The sequence below is a fragment of the Urocitellus parryii genome, chromosome 7 (genome assembly GCF_045843805.1).
Source record: "Urocitellus parryii isolate mUroPar1 chromosome 7, mUroPar1.hap1, whole genome shotgun sequence".
NCBI classification, from domain to species: domain Eukaryota; kingdom Metazoa; phylum Chordata; class Mammalia; order Rodentia; family Sciuridae; genus Urocitellus; species Urocitellus parryii.
The window spans coordinates 534,829-556,763 of record NC_135537.1 but is presented as its reverse complement, the minus strand read 5'-3'; the positions used below and the strand labels follow the sequence as shown (position 1 = coordinate 556,763).

General features: G+C 52.9%; 1 protein-coding gene and 1 pseudogene across 3 annotated transcripts; both read left to right on the top strand.

Annotated features, from left to right (window-relative positions):
• Positions 1 to 160, top strand: LOC113197539 (U2 spliceosomal RNA; annotated as a pseudogene).
• A 9,064-nt stretch (positions 161 to 9,224) lies between these two features.
• On the top strand, positions 9,225 to 21,935 carry Adck5 (aarF domain containing kinase 5). Of its 3 annotated transcripts, XM_026409786.2 has the most exons (15): positions 9,225 to 9,307; positions 16,095 to 16,198; positions 17,020 to 17,169; positions 19,414 to 19,489; positions 19,600 to 19,800; positions 19,873 to 20,013; positions 20,097 to 20,210; positions 20,290 to 20,421; positions 20,491 to 20,574; positions 20,651 to 20,732; positions 20,831 to 20,909; positions 20,998 to 21,089; positions 21,162 to 21,414; positions 21,485 to 21,601; positions 21,683 to 21,934. In XM_026409786.2, the coding sequence occupies exons 1-15, from the start codon at positions 9,296 to 9,298 to the stop codon at positions 21,786 to 21,788; spliced, it is 1,743 nt and encodes a 580-aa protein (XP_026265571.1). In that variant the 5' UTR covers positions 9,225 to 9,295; the 3' UTR covers positions 21,789 to 21,934. The 3 variants fall into 3 exon arrangements, with proteins under 3 accessions (XP_026265571.1, XP_026265572.1, XP_026265573.1); XM_026409787.2 differs by lacking the exon at positions 19,414 to 19,489 and having other exon boundaries at positions 19,605 to 19,800; positions 21,683 to 21,935; XM_026409788.2 differs by lacking the exons at positions 9,225 to 9,307; positions 16,095 to 16,198 and having other exon boundaries at positions 17,082 to 17,169; positions 19,605 to 19,800; positions 21,683 to 21,935.

The following is a 21,935-nucleotide window of genomic DNA, read 5'->3' as shown; positions in this document are numbered from 1 at the left end:
ATCTCTTCTTGGCCTCCTGGCTGCCTCAAGTGAGTGCCTGTTCTCACCGGTGTCATAGCCAATGTGTCCTCTATCCAAGGACAATATGTGAAGTGGATGTTTGGAGAAGGGAGACCCATCAACTTGGGACTGCAGCACCTCCCAGAAGGGTGCATCCCTTTGGGGCCATTATTAAAAAGAGGGGGAGGGGAGGGGTGGGGAGGGGGTGGGGGCAAGTCTACACTTTTTCATGACAAAATCACTCAGCACTCGAGGGTCAGAAGAGAACTTTCCCACCTGACACCGGGTCCTCAGCCAGAAGGCCCACACTTTGTCTCTAGTCAACACTGGGGGTCCTGTCCAGGGCAAGTGGCAGGAAAATAAATACGTAGAAGGCATCTAGACTGGGAAGAAGTAAACCATCTCTGTTCACAGACAATAGGACCTCACTTACGGAAAATCCCAAGGAACCTGCAGGAGAAATCTAAGCTAGTAATTCCAACAAAGTTGCAGGACACCAGATCCTGTACCAGAGCGAGTTGTGTTCCTGCATACTGTGTGCTGTCAGTGGTGATCTGAAAATGAGTGAAGGAAGGAAGCAATTACTCTTCTTTTTTTTCTTTTTTCTTTTTATTATTATTTTTTAATTTTTTAGTTGTTGACAGACCTTTATTCATTTATACGTGGTGCTGAGAATCGAACCCAGTGCCTCACACCTGCCAGGCAAGTGTGCTACCGCTGAGCCATAGTCTCAGCCCCTGAAGAGAGCCATGTCATTCATAATGGTATCAAAAAAATTTAGATCCCTCCAAGTTTAAATAATTAGAAATAAATTTAATGAAATAAGTGAAAGGCTTGTACCCTGAAAACTACAAAATATCGCTGAGAGAAATTAAAGAAGGCCTAAGAAGATGGAAACTCATCCCCTCTCTTGGATCATGCTGTTAAGATGGCGACACTCTCGGGCTGCCCTGATGGAGCCAGCAGCCCTGTGAGGACCCCAGATGCCTGTTCTGCAGAAGCTAGCAAGCTGACCCCAAAATGCACAGCAAAACGCAAGACACCCAGTGGAGACAAAAGGATCTTTAAAAAATATATTTATTTTTTAGTTATAGTTGGACACAATATCTTTATTTTTATTTATTAATTTTTATGTGGTGCTGAGGATTGAACCCAGGGCCTCGCACGTATGAGGCAAGCGCTCTACCACTGAGCCATAACCCCAGCCCCCAAATTAATCTTTTAAAAAGGTAAAATTAGCCAGGTGCAGAGGCGTGCACCCAACAGCTTAAGAGGCTGAGGCAGGAGGATCAAAGCCAGCCTCAGCAATTTAGCAAGGTGCTAAGCAACTCAGTGAGACCCTGTCTTAAATAAAATACAAAATAGGTCTGGGGATATGGCTCAGTGGTTGAATGCCCTGAGTTCAATCCCTGGTACTCATCCCCTACCCAAAAAATATAAGTAAAATTAAGCCTGGCAAGGTGGCCCACACCTGCAGCTTGGGAGGCTGAAGCAGGAGGATCGCAAGTTCAAAGCCAGCCTCAGCAAGTTAGCAAGACTCAAAGTAAAAAATAAAAAGGGCTGGGGATGTGGCTCAGTGGTTAAGCATCTCAGGGTTCAATCCCTCATACCAAAAAAAAAAAAAAAATGAAAAAAATTACCTGTCTGTGGTACCTGCTATGGCAGCATGACATGATAAGATTAACTAGGACCTTCTACCAATGTCCATATTGCCAAGAAGCCTGAGGAGAATCTGTAAGAGTCTCTGAATATCAGGGCACAGAGGCAAGGACAAATATCTGGGAAATATCCAAGGTAGCTTTGGATACAAAAATCATCCTGGGAGAAGCCAGGCAGGGTGGCACACATCTGTGATCCCAGAGACTGGAGAGGCTGAGGCCAGCTCAGCAACTTAGCCATTCTGTCTCAAAATCAAATTTAAAAAGGGTTGGGGATGTGGCTCAGTTGTACAGCATCCCTGGGTTCAATAACAGGTACCCCCCACACACCAAAAAGACATACACATCTCCATCTCTATCCAGGGAGAAATTGAAACCCTTATTCATTGATGTTGGGATTGAGCATTGGGTAACTGCTTTGGGAAACTATATAGTGGTTCCTCAAAATTAAACCTAGAGTAATTGTAAGGTGTAGCAACTCCACTCCTAGGTGAAATGAACACACCCAGCCACACAAGAATCTGTATACATGAATGTTCACAGCAGCATCATCCTTCCTAACCAAACAGTGGAAATAATCCAATTGTCTATTAATCAATAAGCAGAAAAATAAAATGTGATGTGCTGGGTTTCTGTTCTCGAAACTAAAAGGCTCAAGGGTCACTCCAGGTAAACTGGGCTGACTGGGCTGCACGAAATAACCACACAAGAGACACAAAGACCTTTTTCTTTGGGGTCGCTGTGATGGCTCCTCTGACCTTAAGAGTCTGCAGAAAGAGAGAGCGAGAGCACGCCCTGACCCCTTTTATTGAGGAGAAGCTATTCAAATGAGGCCAGGGGTCAGGTTTTAGGGGGCTGAGTATCTTCCAGAGAAGTCCACTGTCAGCAGGTTGAGTGACACCTCGGTAGGCCACACCCAAGGGCACAGTAAGAGAAGGGGACACACACACAAGGCACTTCCATGGAAGATTCTACCCTAAACAGGGCAAGGGGTTATATTACAAAGGAACAGGTGAGCGTAGCTTCACCCATGGGGCTGTAGCAAGACACACCCGTGCACGAGACCGCGACGACCACATTTCTGTGACTAAGTGAAAGACCCCAGCCCAACAACCTCAGGCCTAGTTGCAAAACCACCGAGGCATGTCACAAACCTACGCAGGCACCAGAGGTGTTTTTCAGACAATCAGTTAGGTGTAACCGGTTGAGAAAGCACAAAGGACCAGGTCCTAAGGCATGCCTGAATGAGCAGCAACAGGAGGACCAGAGTGCTAACATGTAACTTTTATGTGGCTTTTCCAGTAACATAAAGTGAAAAACAACTTTGCCCTTTAGGTAGCCTATATGCTGGGTTTAAAATTAACTAATAAGAAACCTATTGTTTACCGTGCGGGAAAACTGCCCCTTTACCCTATAAATATCTCTGTATCCCCAAGCCCGGTGTGCCAGTTCACCAAAGCTCCGGCTGAGGTTCTGCTGGGCACCCGCAGGCGCCTGTGTCCCAATAAACAAACCTCTTGCTTTTTGCAGCCAGTGTTTCGTGTGATTCTCCTTGGACAGGGAAACGGGGGTCTTTTCATAAGCACCTCAGCCACCTCAGCACCCAGCCGGGGAGTGTGACTCAGTCATGTGTAAGGTTGGTCTCCCATAGCGATATATCCAGACAATCAAATATCCATCAGCAACTAAGAGGAGTGACGCTGTGACCCATGGCCTTGGGAAGGCAGGCGAAGTGGGAGAAGCGAGCCACCGAGGACTGCCTCCCAGACAGCCCCCTGGTGTGAAGGGCTCAGAACAGGCATATCCAGAGACATAAAACACAGAGGGTGCAATCCGAGACCTCTGTGGAGCTGCCAGCGAGGCTGAGACCTCCACAGCGTGCGTCTTTGCTGAACCTGTGTGAACAACTCACCACACTTACTGACACTTATTTTGTGGCCTGAAATGATTTTTTTCTTTTGAGACTTTTTGTTTGTTTTTAATCCCCTTTTAATCAAAAGGGGAGTTGGGGAGTCAGTAATGAAAACTTTAAACTTTGGAGTCGGCAATGAGTCCCGGTGTTTCCAGGGGAAGTGCAGCATTGTTCCAAGCACATCCTCCTGAGCAGTTTGATTTTGCTCTGGTGGCTCCCTGTCGGCTGTCAGAGCTCCCTGTGGGGAGGCACTTCCTGTTCACCATGGCTTTGATTTTGCTCCAGTGGAAAGTCAGTCTCACACCCATTAGTGAGTTCATTTCATCATTCCCTTTTTTGGGGGGGGATATACCAAGGATTGAACCCAGGGTGCCCAATCTCTGAATTGCATCCCCAGCTCTTTTTTTTTTTTTTTTTTTTTTGAGAGAGGGTCTTGCTAGGCTGCCTAGGCTGGCCTTGAACTTGGGAGCCTCCTGCCTTAGCCTCCTGAATGGCTGGGATTACAGGTATGGCCACCTGGGCTGACTGGATGGTGCTCTTTTGAGGGAGACACTATTCACCCACATTCATTTCATGTCAACAGGAAAGTCATGCCTGCTAATGTCTGTTTATACTCTCTTTTTTTTTAACAGCTGTTTTAGAGGGTGGAGTTTATTCCTGCATTCTTTCTGGATCAGGAAACCCTGTACTGGGTGTCCTTTCCCAAGAGTGGACTGAGGGGTCCTTCACCGACCCCTTCCTGTCTTGGGGACAGTGGTGGGTGTTTCCAGGTGCAGTTAAGGACCGGCTCCTTGCTTCAGCCTCATGTGAGGCCCACACTGATCTCCCACCTGCTTCACCAAACTGTGCAGTTGAGGAGGAGGAGGAGGGCCTGGGGGAGATCAGTGCTGGCAATGGAGAATATTCCAGAAAGTTCAGCCCTGGGACTCCATGTCCCTCTCTCTCTCTCTTTTTTTTTTTTTTTTTAAAGAGAGGGCTGGGGATGTGGCTCAAGCGGTAGCCCGCTCGCCTGGCATGCGTGCGGCCCGGGTTCGATCCTCAGCACCACATACCAACAAAGATGTTGTGTCCGCCGAAAACTAAAAAATAAATATTAAAGTTCTCCCTCTCTCTCTCTCTTTTAAAAAAAAAATAAAGAGAGAGAGAGAATTTTTTTTTTTGAGAGAGAGAGACAGAGAGAATATTTATTTTTCAGTTTTCAGCGGACACAACATCTTTGTTTGTATGTGGTGCTGAGGATGGAACCCGGGCCGCACGCATGCCAGGCGAGCGCGCTACCGCTTGAGCCACATCCCCAGCCCCCCACGTCCCTCTCTTGATCCCTGGCCTAGATGTTGGGGATGAAGCACTGACGAAGATGAGAGGTAAGTCCCTGTCCGCTTGGTGAGGTGGGCAAAGAATGTGCAAGGACAGTTACACAGTTACAATGTGCACAGGGAATACTTAAGGGACACCAGAAATGTCACAATAGAAGCTGCCAGCCAGGCGTTAGAAGATGCGGCCACGGCCTCAGACTGAGCTAAGGACTGCTATGCTGCAGAGCTGCCACTGGCCGAGCCCTGGGGGAAAGGAGGAGGGCTTCGAGGGTGAGAGTGGTGCCAAGCCCTTGAGGCTAAGCCACTCCTACTCCAAGCCCTTTGGTACCCAACGTGGAATAAAGTCCAAAGGAGCTGGGTGTGGTGGTGCCTGTAACCTCAGTGACTCCAGAGGCTGAGTTGGGAGAATCAAAAGCTCAAGGCCAGTGGGGCTAGTGGCACAGGCCTGTCATCCCAGCAGCTCAGGAGGCTGAGGCAGGAGGATCACCAGTTCAAAGCCAGCCTCAGGGCTGGGGTGGAGCACTTGGCTAGTGTGTGTGAGGCACTGGGTTTGGTTCTCAGCACCACATATAAATAAACAAATAAATGAAAAACCAGGGCTCATTTTATATATATATATATATTTTTTTTTTTAAACCCTCCTCAGCAATTTAGTGAGGCCCTGAACAACTCAGTGAGAACCTGTCTTTTAAATAAAAGTATTTTAAAAGGCTGGGGATGGGGCTGGGATTGTGGCTTATTGGTAGAGCGCTGGTCTAGTATGTGTGAGACATTGGGTTCAATCCTCAGCACCACATAAAAAATAAATTAATTAAATAAAGGTGTTAATTAAATAATTGTGTCCATCTACAACTAAAACAAACAAATAAATAAATAAGATTGGGGATGAGGCTCAGTGGTTGAGTGCCCAGTTTCAATCCCTAGTACCAAAAAAAAAAAAAAAATTTCAAGGCCAGCTTCAGCAACTCAGTGAGTGTGGGAAGCCACAGTGAGAGACCACGCCTTCCAGGCCTGACACCAACACTGCATTCATTCGCTGTGACTTGGGCGGGGTCTAGCTCCCATAGTAAGGGGGGTCTTCTTTGTGGAGTGTGCCCCTCGGGTTGAGTTACACTCCCTGACCCTTGAAGTCCTGCCCCTTCTGCCCTTTTTTGGATAGAACTTTCTAAGAACAAGAGTCCCCCCAATAAAAGCTCACTTTCAAATGTGCTCCCTCTCTCTTCTCTCCTCAGCCTCTTTCTCTTGCTCTTCCTTTGGGGAGCCTGAGGCCAAGAGCGGGAAGCCATCCGGAAGCTTGTGTCAAGGTAAATTGTGTCTGTGTTTTATTTGGTGTCCCTGCAAATCACAAAAGAGATCTTAAGTTCAGCTGCCTGCGCTGGTCAGGGGTGGCAAGTGAGACCCTGTCTCAAAATAAAAAATTAAAGGGGTTGGGTTGAAGATGTAGCTTAGTGGTTCAATCCCCAGTACAAAATATATATATATATATATATATATATATATATATATATATATATATTATATATATATATAGATATATAGATAGATAGATAGGTAGAGAGAGAGAGAGAGAGGGATTTTATTACATGCTCAAAGTGGAGCCTTGGGAGGGCTCCTGCCTGCCAGTGACAGGATCCATGCTGCAGCTCCAGTGTGCTAGTGTGCTATAGGAGAGACTTGAGGGGGCGCCCTGCTGGCTCTGCCCAGCAGGACACTCAGTGCATTGAAGAAGAGCATACAGTTGGGCCCTGAGTATGTCCTCTGAGCTTCTTTGGGGACTTGGGTGGAGACTGGAACTGCAGACTGGACCTTAAAACCCTACAGTCTTGGGGCTGGGGCTGGGGCTCAGTGGCAGAGCACTTGCCTAGCATGTGTGAGGCACTGAGTTCGATCCTCAGCACCATAATTTTTTTTAAAAAAGGTACATTAACAACTAAAAAATATTTTTTTTTTAAAAAAAACCCTACCAGCTGACAGCTCTGGGCTGGGAAGACCCCTATATGAGTAGAGCTTCTGGAAGAAGGGCTTCAGCATGGTCCTTGGACAGTTCCTGGTGGTCTTTCCAACTCAGTCAGGGGGAGCTTTGCTGCCCTCCAGAGGCAGATGGGTCAGATGGTGAGTTGCTAGGACAAGCTCCTTGGAGGTGGAGAACGGAGTTACTGGGAGGAAGGCCTGCAAGTGGCCCTGGATCAACAGATTCTGGAGATGGCCAAGGTCAGAGGGGCCTGGTGATGTCGGACAGGGCAGAAGAGAGAATGGGGACAAACCAGAAATAGACCTACTGTGGAAGGAGTAAGAGATTCTGGTTGGTTCCAGAATCCCCAGGGCTCTTGTAAGCTCCAGAGACCAGAACACCAGGCAGAAAGGACGGTTTTGTTTGTTTAATATAGATAGGAATGCAATTGCATGTTCATTCGGAGTGATCTGTGAGGTGAGACAGCTGTGGGTGCAGGAGAAAGAGGGCCTAATCCTACGACCCGGCCCGGGAGGAAGAGGAGCCAGGAGGAGGCACTCCTGTAACAGAAGGGTTGAATTTGGTGCGCCAGGTGCAAGTCCCATGGAGAAAAGGGCAGCCAGATATCAAGAGAAGCAGGTGGGGAGAGCCAGGTGAGGAGAGGCAGCTGCCGTGGAGAGGGTCCTGGTGCCCTGGTGCCTTTGAGGTCTCAGGTTTTGAGTGGGAGTGAGGGTAGGCAGGCTGATGCAGGCCTGGAGCTACAGGTAGTTACCTCTGTGGGGTTGTTGCCAGGTTGACCAGGAAAGGAGAGAACCCACTCCACAAAGAATTGACTACAGATGAGTTGTGAGGGGCAGGTCCTGAGTCACAGGGGTGGGATGGGGAGGGGGTTGCAAGAGGCTGCACAGAAGGGAGTGGCAGTCCCCCACCAGAGGGATGAGAACCTGGGCATCATGGGGGACCCAGCAGGAGGAAGCCCCCTCATCTCTTGCTAATGCCCACTCTGCCTGTGTCCTGGAAGTGGGCCCTCACTGAGGCCAGGCTGAGCCCTCTCCACCTCTATTTGCCCAGCCCAAACAATCTCCTCAAGCCCCAGCACCCTGACCTTGCAGGTGTGGAGGTCACTCTTCCCTGTCCTGTTGTGCCAACCAGAGCCTGAGTTTCCTGGCACCCAAACACCTGCTTGAGATCTCTCAGTTTCTGAGGCATTGCAGGCTGGAGGGCCTCCTGTATAAATCCTGACACTTGGCTCCAGAAATACTACCTGATATTAACTTTCTAAATCGCCTATGAATACTGAACCAGGCCACTCACCCTGCCATGTTTGGGATGCTTGCCCATCTCCTGGGGTGGGCAGGTATCCTGGAGCTTCCAGGGGCTCCCAGAGCCCCAAATCTTCAGACAGGTCTGAAGTTCCATCCCCAGTGGTCCCTGCTGCCAGGCCCTCCTCAGGCCTCTCGCCTGCCTTCCTATGAGGCACGTTCCTGGGGCCCAGGACATCATGGGCGGCTCCCGTGCAGGCTATCTGGGATTTAGCTGGTCATCTGCTACCACTGAGTGCCTTCTGTCCTCCTTCCTCCCATTCCCATCTTAGGTCAGTGTACCTTGAGTCCTTTCTGTCCATGGCCCGCTGCACCCTAGCTGCTTTTAGGGACCCCCATACATCCAGACTACAGAGTTTTTGTCATGGATCTGTCAAGGGCCAGGGCCAGAGGAGGTGGTCCTGTGAGAAGCACTGCTGCCCTCTGGCCCAAGGCCTCTGCTTCCCTGATATGAGATCCCTTGAGTCTCCAATTGTTCCAGAAGGCAGGGTGGAAAAAAGGGACAGGGGCTTAAGGTGCCTTGAAGAACACAGCGGCCACAGCAAGGTGGCCAGGCCATAGGGGCACCCAGCCAGAGATGCAGAGACCGAGGGGTGTTGTTGAGAGGGGCAGCAGCCAGCACAGCAAAAGAGGAGAGCGAGGGGAAACCGGCAGGAGACAAGGCTTCTGCAAGAGAGGGAGGGGCTCTTCTGGCTCCATCCCAGGCAGCGCCTGGGGGCTGCCAAGTGTCACGGGCTCAGTGCAAGTGAACCCTGGGGGTTACACGTGACGACGAGCATATATTAGTTCATGAGTTACCACCTCATTTTGTAAGGAGGAAAGTGAGTCCTGAGGAAGTTAAAGAGATTCATTTCATCCCAGGTGCACGGAATGTCGAGCAGGGACCGTTTCAGGAGACCTCGGGAAGCCCCAAGACCTTTAGCCTCATCCGACTCGCTTCTTGTTCAGCCCTTCAGCGACCGCCAGGGGACGCTGCTGCGCCGCAGAGGAGCGCGAGACGGGTGTGGCCTACAGTCCCCGCCCAGCTCCGGGGCGGAGCTCGAGGACCTGGTGCGCACGCGCACCGCGCGTCCTCCCGCAGGGCCTGCTGGGCGCCGGGACGCCAGAGACTGAGCTCCGCGAAGCGCGGCGGGGACATGTGGCGGCCGGTGAGGACTCGCTCATCCCGGGACCCGACCCCGCCCGCCCGGGACTCCCGCCCCAGGCCCCGAGACCCCAGTCACCCGGACCCCCGCTCCAGGACCCAGACCCCGCATGCCAAGGACCCCCACCTCAGTGCTCCAGACCCCCCTCAGGCCCCCACCTCCCCATCCCGCTCCCGTCCTTCTCTGCTCCTCGCAACCCTAGTGCTCTCTGACTCCCCCTGGCCCTCTGACCCTTAGGGAGCGAGTGGACACCACACAACAGCCCAGGAGAGGCGCAGCCTGCTGGCGCCCCACCCCCAGTCCTCTCAGTCCTCCGGGAGGGGGGGACACTCTTCCAGTCCCTGTCTGCAGCAGGACCCGTCCCCTCCCTGCGAGAACCCGTTCCCTCTTCTGTTTAGTGGGTCTCGACGGACTCAGGGTGGCCCTCCCCTCCCTGGCCCCCATCTTCTACACTGGCGATGGCCCTGTCCTTGGAGGCGCCCTGGATTATGGCCCTTTCTCCAGCAGCGTTTTTTGTGTGTTCTTTGTTGTTGTTTGCAGTACTGGGGATCGAATCTGTAGTGTTCTATCACTGAGGTATACCCCCATCGCTTTTAGTTTTTTTAAATTTTGAGACAGGGTCTTGCTACATGGCTCAGGTGGGTCTCAAAGTTGACATGACTCTCCTGCCTCAGCCTCCTGAGCTGGGAGTATAGGCCAGTGCCACTGTGTGGTGTTCCTTTTTGGGCTTTTCTGTAGAGCTTGTGCTTTTCTAGGAAGCCTGGCCTTCAAGGTTAGGTACTGATAAGACCACAAGTCTGCCAGCTCGTGGCTTGCAGTGGGTAGCTTTGTTGCAGAAGAGTGTTTTCTGGGCTGACAACGATGGAGTGATGTTAGAGAGTCAGGCAGAGACAGGGTTGGCCTTTGGCAATGCTTCTTCACATACCAGGCCACCAATCCTGCAGACAGGCCTCTGAGCAGGAGCTGCTCTGAGCTTTGAGTACAGCTTGGTCCAGCAGGCTTTGAGCACGAGAGCATTTCTAGTCAGCAGACCCAATTTCCTAGCTCAGGTTCGAAGTCTGACTCTTGGTTTTCTTTCCTGTTAGGGTGCACAGGGCTGTGGATCCTGCTGTTAAGCTGGTTGGTTCTAGTCCCCCCTTTTAGTTTTTCTTTTAAAGCCTCATTTTGAGAGTCCTAGTTGCTTCTTCCTGCCGCAGGTTGGCTTATCTGTGGCCACCTTTCATCTTTCCTCCAATTTGCTCTCTGACCTGCAGAGAAACAGGAGGACTCAGCCCTGCTCTGCCTGATAGCACTCACTTTGGGTACCTATTGGAGAGGTAATATTCAGAGCTTGCTTTTGCTACTTTATAGATTTCTGTTTCCACTGGAAACAGCAGCTATTGGAGAAAAACTGGACAAGTGTTTCTTTTTGCAGACAGACTGGACACACAAGCCCTATAAGCAGTATGAGGGCTGGGGTAAAGGGAGCCAGTTTTATTTTGTCCAAACTGGAAGGAGAGGGGTTGCTGCTGGGACCACTATAGCCAGAGCAGTCCCAGTAGGTAGGAGTATGTGGTCTCAATGGGGAGGAGCTGGTGATATGCACGACAATGTCCTGGGATCCAGTCTTCTCTGCCTTTTTGCCAGTGGTTTGGTGGTTATGTCCTGGGTGGGGTTTGGTTTATGTGCAGTGTAGTGGAAATTATTCTGGCTGTGGGCTTGGCCCCACATACACTTTTTGGGCTCTGAGAGTCCCTCTGACATGGGAATTTCAAAGATGATTGCTTGGAGAACCCTGGGCATCCCACACTAGGAGGCAGACAGTAGAATTGCCCGATGAGCTTGTAGGAGCTCTTGGGCCATCTGCATGAGATCTTGTCCACTTTTGTCCTGTCTAGGGCTGGACTTGCCCTCTGTTGCCTGACTGTGACCTTCTGCCTAGTGCTTGGCAGAGGTCCTAGTGTGCGCTGTGTAGGTTTGTTCTGTGCTTGCCCCCCCCTTAATGTTATTGTATTTTTAGACCTTTATTTAATTAATTAATTTATTTTTATGTGATGATAATCCAATTCCTCATAAATGCTAGGCAAGTGTCTACCGCTGAGCTGCAATCACAGCCCCCGCTTCGCCTCTTTTGTCTCTCAACAAGTGTGTGTGCCTCACCCCAGCACAGCACTCAGTCCTGGAAGTGTGGAGCTGCTTGGGAGGTGGACCTGCTGTTGGTCCAGCCAGAGACAGGTGCTTTAAGTTCACTGTCATGCCAGCCGGGAAAAGGACAGTGGGAGAGGGGTGTACCAGATGCAGAGGAACCAAGGAAGAGGAACATGGTGAGCAGGGTGGAGCCACCGATGGGGCGGGGAGTTGCAGGTGGGATCCCAGGGCCAGAGCTCCTGCTGTAGTGTGGGTTCCTAGGAAAGCATCAGGAAACTGTGACTGGGTGTGATGCTTAGGGCCAGAGCCTCCCGACTTCCCCTGTGGGAGCAGTGTGCCCCGTGCTGGTGAGGTACTGGGACCTGCACACTTAGGCCTCAGCTGCCCACCCGAGTCTTAATAGCATGGGCAGTCATCAGAAGCACCCAGAGCCTCCAGTTTCACTGTAGAATAGTTCAGATGAGTGTTCTTTTCTGTCAAAGAATTGCGTGTTTTAATATGTGAAAGTGATGTGACTTGATGATTTTCCTTCCAAACCTTTGGGGACAGTGTGCTTGACTCTGTGACCTTGGGAACAATACTGAGCACTGTGGCCTTGAGGACCCCTGCTTGAGGATTTTACCATAGGATGCCGAGGCCTCTGTGTCAGCTAAGAAAGCAGTTAGATTTGGGTCTTCCTCCCAGCTTTGCCAGGTCTTGTGAGTAAGGACATGTAAAGTCCCCATCTTAAGTGACACCTACTTTTACAGCATGTCTATTAAGTGCCAGTCCCAAGTGAGCTCCCCTCTCCAATCTTGAAAATGTCCATTTTTTCCCCCAGATTCAGTGGGGGCTTCTCCAGGCACACCAGCCTTACCCTAACTTAGCTCAGCACTTGGTGGGCTCTACCTCCTCAGCAACACCCCTTCAGCATGAGGGTGCCATCTAGACACTGCCATTGCCTGGGGTCACCAGAAGACTTGAGGGGCTGGTAGCTGATGCTTGACTAGGTTGTGCACACTCTCCTTTGGAGATGAACCCTTCCTGAGGCTTCTTTGAACCTTCCTGAAGGGCTTGGGACCTTTCCCAGGCAGAATTGGTGGACATGGAGTGTGAGCCCTCCCCCAGCCTGGCTCTCCCATCCGCTGCCTCCAAGTCAAACGTACCCACAGCACATGGGCCCTTCCTGTCTAGCCCTCGTGTTGTCCTTGGGGGCAATGTGATGCTGGGGTCAGCCCTTTATCCTGGACAGCTATGTGTGAGCCTTGGCCCTTCCTGGGGCAGAGGTCCCTGATTGGTGTGGGTACCTGCAGCCTCTACCTTTCTTCCAGTCTCTGCCTATTGTCTAGAATGTATGTGGCTCCTTCTCTTCTGAATACTGAATCTCAAGAGTAGTCATTGTGTCAGCTTTGGCCATTTTCTTTGCTTACCATCCCCTTGAAAAACTGCAGCCAACCCTCTCCTGACCTGTTCCAGTTTTAGTGCACACCTCTCTTCATTTTTGGCATCTAACCTGTATGTACATGCTGGAAGTCTCCTTTTTCTTCTGGACTAAATCCCTTTTATCCTTTTGAAAATCAGCGGGAATCTGCCACTCCTAATATAAATAATTCAACTCAGCAAGTAGGTATGGGATTGCCCTGATAGATGGGGTGAGCTGAGGGTCACTGAGGACCAGTGAGGGGCTTGGTGCAGGGGAAAAGCCTTAGAGGGCTGTGTTGGGAATCCTGAGCCTAGCAAGGTCTCAAGCCCATCTGCCTGCCACGCACCTGCTCACAGTGCCTGGTGTGTTGGGCACTGCTCCAAGGACTTTGCAAATAGCTTGGGGGGCTTGAGTTGCACATTGTTTGTTCAGTGATCCCACTTCATGGACAGGGAAACTGAGGGACAGAGAGAGAAGTAATTTACCCCAGGCTGATGGCCAGTTAAGTGCTGGACCAGGACTCCAGCCCCCAAAGGCCTTCCAGATTCTTCCTGAGATTCTCAGCCTCAGCTTCTGGGACCCTGCACAGTTGGTGTGAGCAGCACCCTGGCCTCTCCCTGCTTGGTGCAGAGGAAGTTTTCCCCCAAGTGGTAATGAGAAGTGTCTCATCAGTGCCAATGTCCTAGGCACAGAATCACCCAAGGTGTGAGCTGCTTTAGCTTAAAAAACACCACTTTCTCAGCTGGGACTTTCAGTACTAGAGCAGATATTTCGTAACTTTTCTTCAGGAAAGTATTTCCCTTAATTTATTATTTTTTTTAGAGCTACTGGGGACTGAACTGGGGTGCTCTACCCCTGAACTACCCCAGAACTTTATTTTGAGACAGAATCTTGCTAAGTTGCCTAGGTTGGCCTTGAACTTGCAATCCTGCCTTGGCCTCCCATGTTGCTGGGAGTTGCAGTTGTCCAGATAACTACTGCTTAGATCTACTCACTATTAATATGCTACCTTAGCTGTTTTCTCTTTCTGCTTGGAAAAAAATATACTTTGTTGTCACTGGACTATTTGAAAGTAAATCGCAGACATTTTGACATCTAATCTCTTTAATACTTTAATGTGCATCCACTAAGCAAGGACAGTCTCTTGTGTACCCAAGGTAGCTTTTCATGCCTGAATCACTAGTAATTCCCTCCATCTGTTGCAGAGTCCAGTTCAACTTGCCTGGTGTCCCCAGAATGTCCTGCAGGTATCTTGCCTTCCTTCTGACTGAGGCTTTTGCTGAGCTTGCCATGGTGCCTGTCTGCAGTGCTCTTCCCACCTTTTCCTGTGACTTTTTGCTTTAATTTTCTGTTTGGAGAAGTTGCAGTTATTTATAGAAGTAGAGAAAGTTAATGCCTGTGCCCCATACCAGCAGTGCTCAGCTCCTGGCTCACGCAACTTTTTGAAAGGGCCAGGTCGTTATTGGAGGATGTCCCTCACTTGTGATTGCTTATATTTCAAGGTCAGAAGGTGCCTATCGAGCACAGGGGCACAGCTGGTGGCCGATGTTGCTTCTTATCCACTGGGCGGAGGTCTTGCTGGGAAGGTCAGTCGCAGCAGAACCCTTGAGAGCCAGAGTGGCAGCAGGTGTGTGATGGTATCAAGGCACCAGCTTCAGGCCATCTTGCCCCGGATCCACTTGGCTCCAGTCCCTTCTGACTGGACACTGCCCCTGCCTCCTTGGACTGATCTCCTGAGTGCGGGGTCAGCCCAGCTCCCTCTCACTTCCTCCCTGTGGCCTTGGGACCCCTTACAGTGTACTGCTGAATACAGCTTGCTCTGTGCCTTCCCTTTCCTTTTGGACCTGGGCACACGTTCTGCTTTCCAGCCACATAGGCCTGTTTCCCACTCCTCAGAGATGCCCATGCCACCCTGGCCTTGGGCCTCTGGGGACAGTGTCCACGAGGAGGTCCCCCACTGTCCAGGTCGTGGTGTGTGCCTCCATGTTGTGCTCTCTGGGCTGGCCATGGAGCTCTGGCCCTGGTTGAAGGCAGGGCTGGTTTGTCTGTGTGCCCTGCATTGTGGCATGGGGTAGAGGACTCTGGGATAAGGTGGGCAGTGGTCAGGATGACCGCCTAGAGCCAGCTGCTCTACAGGCATTCCTAGCTCCTGCTGTGAGCATCTCTGCAGCCCTTGGTTAAGTCGCCTACTCCCTGGGCCTCTACAGGTTGTGCATGTCATGGCACTAGAAACATCTAGGGTGGTGAGGTAAAGTCAGATGGGCTGCAGGTGTACCCCTCTGCCTGGGGCTTCCCCTGTTGCCTCTGGTTTCTTGAGAATCAATGCCTATAGTTTGTGGCCTTGCTGAACAGAAGGTTTGGTCAGCCAGTTCTCCTGGGATAGTAGGTCATGAACCTTGTCCTTTGACCTTTGTGTTGTTTTAAAGTCCTTGGAATTGTTTTCATGGCTGCACACCTTGGCCAGAAACCAATTGGGTGTCTGCTCCTTGGTTGGCCCAGCTCTTAGGGCAGTGCTGTTGGGTGACACTGTGGGCTTTATTCCCTTAAATGCTGATTTGCTAGAAGAATTAGCAGTTGAGGAATCTTTAAAATCTCACATTTCAAATGAGACTGGGAGCCAGATGGAGTGGCACATGCTGTGGTCCAGCTATTTGGGAGGCTGAGGTGGGAAGGTTACTTGAGCTCCAGAGCGTGAGACCCCATCTCTGAATAAACAAGATTGAGAGGTCAAGGTTGCCAGTGAGAGTCTGATAGCTGCGGTGCTGCCCCTGGGCTGAGCCTGGCCCCGGACCATGTGCACAGTTTTCTCTCCTCCTCACCCTTCGGGGAGGGGCTCTGGGGTCTGGTGAGTTGGGAGCTCCTTGTGCCTTTGTGCTTTCAGAGCAGCAGTCCTCAAAAGGGTCAGTTCTCCTTCCTGCACTTATTTCTAATTGTGTGGCCTGTGAGTGGCCTGCCTTTCTGTGGTCACTGGTCAGTGTTTCTCAGTAACTGATAGGTCACAGGGCCACCAAAAGAGTGATGGTGGGTCTTGGCATAGACAAGCCAGGTCATGATGAGTTCTTCCTGCAGAGACTGAGGGCACTTTGACAGTCTGGCTTTTTTAGCCATACCACCTTGGCCTTTCTTTACCTGGGGTATGCTTCCTTCTGGGAGTTAGGCCTGTTCCTTTGTCCTGGCATCCTGGCTTCAGGTTGGTGGCCCAGTGAGTGAGGCACCCTGTCCTGGGTGCCACCTTGCTGAGCCTGCTGTGGCTCTTTGCAGTTGCAGCTTTGCCCCTTCCACTTGGCTCTGCTGAGGAGCAGGCGGAAGCCCTGGCCTTGCCCTGCAGTGTTCTTCAGGAGGAACTTCAGGGGCCCACCTGCAAGGTAACCAGCGCCCGTTCCATGGACGTGCACCCCCCGCCCCCCCCGCCAAGGCAGGGAGGCGTTCTGTGTCGGGGGGATGGAGGCAGAGGGGCCTGAGCAGGACCTTCTGTTGTACCTGCAAGGCAGGGTGCCTCTGCACACATGCAGTGCCTGGGACCCAAGATGACCGGGGCCCTGACCCAGGACAGCATCACCAGCAGATGCCGGCACATCAGGAGGACATATGGCCGTCTGCCTCAGACATAAACAGGGAAACCATTCTGAGCATGGAGAGGGGGACTGCCATGGGTGGGGTCAGGCAAGAGATAGGAGCATCCAGAAGAGAGGTGGGGAGGTGTGTTCTAAGCAAAAGGAAAGGCCTCTGAGGCCCTGTGGGCAGTGAGGCTGGACCATATTGGACAGCTCTTCCTCCCAGCATCTGTGCATGCTCACACTCTGTGTCCTTGGAACAGACAGACTAGAAGTGGACACAGGTGGATGAGCAAGCCTCCTGAGTGCAGCAGCATGGAGGTTTGCTCTCCGTGTCTTTAGCTCCACTGGGTTTGGGTGTCCTACCGGTCACTGTCCCGATGCTCACAACCTAACTGACCCATCATGAGGGGTAGTGGTGGCTGTGACTCTGGGCAGTGCCCTCGTCCCATGGAGTGCAGACCCTCCAGGCTGCTTTAGCTTGGCTGAGCCACTGTACACCAGTGGCCACAGTGGGACTGAACACGGGGAGCTTTCCCTCAAAGCTGCCTGATGTCCACATCATGGTGGGCTGTCCTCAGTCAGGCTCAGTCTTGGGAGGGTAGCCCCTGCAGCTCCTGTCTGCCCCTCAGGTCCTCGAGTCCCTCGTCGCTATGGAAGAGGACGCTTTCCACCACTGTGTTGGGGGTGCCCCTGCTCCTTGGAATCCGCTATTTCACAGCAGAGGCCCGGGAGAAGAGGAAGATGCGGCTTGTGGTAGACGGCTTTGGGCGCTTTGGCAGGTAGGAGGGCACAGGTGGGCTGTGCCTGTCCTTGGAAGAGCTGCAGTGTTCTGTGGGGACTCTTGCCACCTTCCAGGTGTCTTTGGCTGTGGGGGGGTGGCAAGCATTGTTGCCATGCCACATGTGGATGAGGGTCTGCCAGAGAGGGCCTCTCACACCGGATGCAGCCCCACAGACCCTTGGCTGGATGGCAGCTGCCACCTTCCCTTCTCACCCCACCATAAGAAGAGCTGGTGTCCCAGACAGGCTTGGGCTGGCCATAGCAGCCGCCTGTTCCTAGTACCCATGGTTTTCCAGGCTCTCCTGTCTCGGCACAGAATGAAGGGCATGGGACAATCTGTGCCCTGGCAAGTTGACCCTTGTGGGCACTGGAAAGCCTTGGCTCCTGGTGTTTTACCTGTGGTAGTGCCAACATGCCTTCCAGCTGCCCTTCCTCCCCTGTGCACCACACTGTCACTCGCTGACACTATTATTTGGGTAAATTGTTTACGGTGGTCAGAAGGTGGTTCTTCTAATTTAGTCATTTCCTCAACATTTATCGCTGGCATCTCTTGTAAGGGAGCTCTCTGCCAGTTATGAATCCATTGGTTTATTTATACCATCTAGACTGAGAGATTTGCTTTATTAATGTGTTACTGTAAGTATCATTTTTTTGGGGGGGGGTGGTATTAGGGATTGAACTCGGGGGCACTCGACCACTGAGCCACATCCCAGCCCTATTTTGTATTTTTTTTAGAGACAGGGTCTCACTGAGTTGCTTAAGGCCCTGCTAAGTTGCTGAGGCTGGCCTAGAACTTGTGATCCTCCTGTCTCACCCTTTCAATTTGCTGGGTTTATAGTTGTGTGCCCCATGTCTAACTTCTCCAACATTTTGTTTTAAAGAAATTTAAACAGCAAAGTTGAGCACGCTGTATGTGCCAGGTGTGGTGGCATACTCCTATAATCCTAGCTGGGGAGGCTGAGGCAGGAGGATCACAAGTTCAAAACCAGCTTCAGCAATTTAGAGAGGGCCTAAGCCACTCGGTGAGACCCTGTCTCAAAATAAAAAGGGCAGTGGTAAGGTGCCTCTGGTTCAATCCCCAGTACCTCTGCCCCTTAGAAAAGAAAATGCTCTCTGCTTACCCATGTGTATCTGTGCCCATCCTGAGGCTTTGCTATGACCTTCCTGTCTTTGAATGGTGTTTCTTTCCTGAGCGTTCTGCCCCTTCCTGGCACTGCTGGATGTATCAGGCTCTCCAGTCTTTCCCTGCCCAGCCCTGGGGTCAGTTTTCCAAGGAGCCTGGCACCTGGAAGTGTGGTGGGATGGTTGGAGCTACTCCTGATGCAAGCAGGCCTTGCCTTGCGAGGTGCACAGCCCGGATCGGGGTGTGCACAGACACCACTCCCATGTGCCTGTGGCTGCGTTCCTCGTTGGCTAGAAGACCACGTGCTCACATGGATGCCTCCCGTTCCTAGCAGAGCCATTCTGTCTCCCTCTGCATTAGTGGAATACTGAGTGTGGCCACCATCCTCACCTCAGGCCACCTGAAGGCTTCAGGTCTGCATTGCTCAAGGGGGAAGGGGCCTCTTGGAGTCCCAGGGAGCTGAGCAGTCCTCTCCATGCCCACTCTGCTGGCCACCCAAGCCCCTTGTGGCAGAGGTTCCCCCTGTGGGACGGTCCAGCTGTGGAGGACAGCTTAGCAGGTGCAGGGCAAGGCCTCACCTTGCCACTCCCATGGTGAGGGACCTATATCCCAGAATGGAAGGGACTCTTTCCCTCCCAGCTGTTAGCTGGGGTCAGACCCCCCACCTTTCAGTTCTGAGCCCCCCTGTGCTGCAGTGTCCAGACCGACCAGCTGAGCAGCTCTCCAGGATCCCCACCCTTGGGCTCCATTCTCAGAGGAGCAGCAGCCTTGCTTCTCTTAGTCTTGGAGACCTCTCCTCCTTTTGGTGGTGACAAGAGGCCTTCCTGATTGGTGCATGTTTTTGCCCCCCCCCCCCACAATCTACCTCCCCTTTCCCTGGGTTTCTGTGGGTGTTAACAGTCAGGAATGAGAGTGGCCTTGTGAGACCTGGGACTGAGACTGAGGCACTAACTGGCTCACTAGGACCTGAGTCCTGGAGACTGGGTCCTGGCTCGATCTCTCCCTTGGCATGGAGTTGGCGGGGGTGACGTAGAGCCCAATAGGGCTCTGAGAAGAGGAACCAGCACTGGACTCCACCTCATAGCCTACCTTCAGGGGCTAAGGCCTCCTCTGCCCGCAGGTCCCTGGGGATTGGCCTGTACATCTCCCTGGACTACTGGTGGTGCACAAATGTCATCCTGCGAGGGGTGGAAGAGGTTTGTCCCCCTGCCCTGGGCATGCAGGGGGCACACTGGAGGTGGTGGGTGCCTTGGGGATTGAGGAGGTGGCTGCCTGCCCCCATCCTCCCCTCCACGTCTATGGTCAGAACAGCCCGAGGTACGTGGAGGTGATGTCTGCTTGTCACCAGCGGGCAGCTGATGCCCTGGTGGCAGGGGCCATCCGCAATGGTGGCCTCTACGTGAAGCTGGGCCAGGGACTATGCTCCTTCAACCACCTGCTGCCACCAGAGTACATCCGGACATTGCGTGTACTGGAGGACCGGGCCCTCACTCGGGGCCTCCAAGAGGTAAGGCCTGCCAGAGGAGGGAAGGGGGTGCAGTAGTGCCCCCCTGCAGCTCCAAGTGCTGGCTCCTCCCAGGTTGATGAGCTGTTCCTAGAAGACTTCCAGGCACTGCCCCTTGAGATCTTCCAGGAGTTTGACTACCAGCCAGTGGCTGCAGCAAGCCTGGCTCAGGTGCACCGTGCCAAGCTGCATGATGGCACTGCTGTGGCTGTGAAGGTACTGGGGCCACCACCCTGTGCCAGATGGGCTTCAGGCTTGGTGGCAACCCTGGGTCCTCAGTGTGCCTCTGCCTGCTGCAGGTGCAGTACATTGACCTGCAGGACCGCTTTGATGGGGACGTGCACACGCTGGAGCTCCTGCTGCAGCTCGTGGGGCTCATGCATCCCAGCTTCAGCTTCAGCTGGGTCCTGCAGGTAATGCTGCTCAGAGCAGGCCAGGCAGTGGGCGGTAGCTGGTCCTCGACCGTGACCAATTGCCCACATATGGCCCCAGGACCTAAAGGGGACCCTGGCCCAGGAACTGGACTTTGAGAATGAGGGCCACAACGCTGAGCGCTGCGCAGAGGAGCTGAAGCACTTCCCCTACGTCACCGTGCCCCGAGTGCACTGGGACAAGTGCAGCAAGGTGGGCTGGGATGGTCCTGGGGGTGTGGCAGCACAGGCCTCTTGAGCTCAGCCTCCTGCCCTCCCACAGCGTGTGCTAACAGCCGACTTCTGTGAGGGCTGCAAGGTCAACGACGTGGAGGCCATCGAGAGCCAGGGGCTGGCAGTGCGGGATGTGAGTGCCGCGCACCTAGTCAGGGGGTGGGGTGGGGGTGCTGCCGGCTCTGCTGCACATCCTGCCCCCTCCCCAGGTAGCAGAGAAGCTGATCCAGGTTTTTGCTGAGCAGATATTCTACACAGGCTTCATCCACTCCGATCCCCACCCTGGCAATGGTAGGACCCCTGGGAGATGTCTTGGTGGGTGGCCTGGATTGACATGCTGTGTCTGCCACGCTGGCGATGGTGGCCTCAGCGACATACTATGTCTGTAGTTCTGGTGCGGAGAGGCCTGGACGGGAAGGCAGAGCTGGTGCTGCTGGACCATGGGCTCTACCAGTTCCTGGACGAGAAGTGAGCTGTGGGCAGGTGGGACCCTCTCCCTGTGGCCTGGCCTTTCCTGCCCCCAAGATGTGGGGCTCATAGCCAGACCCTCCCACAGGGACCGGTCCGCGCTGTGCCAGCTGTGGCGCACCATCATCCTGAGGGACGAGGCCGCAATGAAGGAGCACGCAGCTGCACTTGGTGTAAAAGGTAAGGGCAGGTGCAGCCCCAGGTTGGGCAGTGCTAGCTGGACACAGCCCAGCTCAGGCCCTGCCTCCACAGACTACTTGCTGTTCTCTGAGATGCTCATGCAGCGGCCCGTGCGCCTAGGGCAGCTGTGGCACTCCCACCTGCCCAGCCAAGAGGAAGTGGCCTACATGCAAGAAATGGCCCGCAGCCACTTCGAGGCCATCATGCAGGTGCTCCGGGCACTGCCTCGGTCCATGCTGCTTGTGCTGCGCAACATCAACACGGTCCGTGCCATCAATGTGGCTCTTGGCACCCCTGTGGACCGCTACTTCCTCATGGCCAAGAGGTTAGTGACCGAGGGGGTTCCCTGGGAGTGGATGAGTGGAGTGGGCTGATGATGCCTGTGTCCGACACAGTGCGGTCAGAGGCTGGAGCCGCCTGGTGGGTGCAGCGTACCTGGGTATCTACGGCAGTGGCCTCCTGCGCCACATGAAGGTTGCCTGGGAGATGTTCAAATTTGAGGTGGCTCTGAGGTGAGTATGTGGTACTGGTTGGGTGGTGGGCCTGGGCCTTCTGACAACCAATCCTTGAGCCCCTACTTTACCCTCCCATAGGTTGGAGACCCTGGCCATGCGGCTCACCGCCCTCCTGGTTCGTGTTCTGATCCACCTGGGCCTTGTGCCTGAGGCCGAGGAGCTCTACCAGTACCTGGAGACATAGATCCCCAGGGCCAGGATGACTACACAGCTGCTCTTAGCCCTGGCCCACTGACACCAGGCAGTCAGGCACCTCACACTGTGGGGCATGGGGCAGTCATGGCCTGAAGCAGGGGAAGCATTGTGGGGCCCTGACCAGCAATGACCACAC

Bases quoted from the DNA above. Each gene is read 5' to 3' on its own strand.
- Adck5 (XM_026409786.2), top strand. The intron at 20,910-20,997 runs GTGAGCTGTGGG...ACCCTCCCACAG, and splicing joins TACCAGTTCCTGGACGAGAA to GGACCGGTCCGCGCTGTGCC. The intron at 21,602-21,682 runs GTGAGTATGTGG...ACCCTCCCATAG, and splicing joins AAATTTGAGGTGGCTCTGAG to GTTGGAGACCCTGGCCATGC.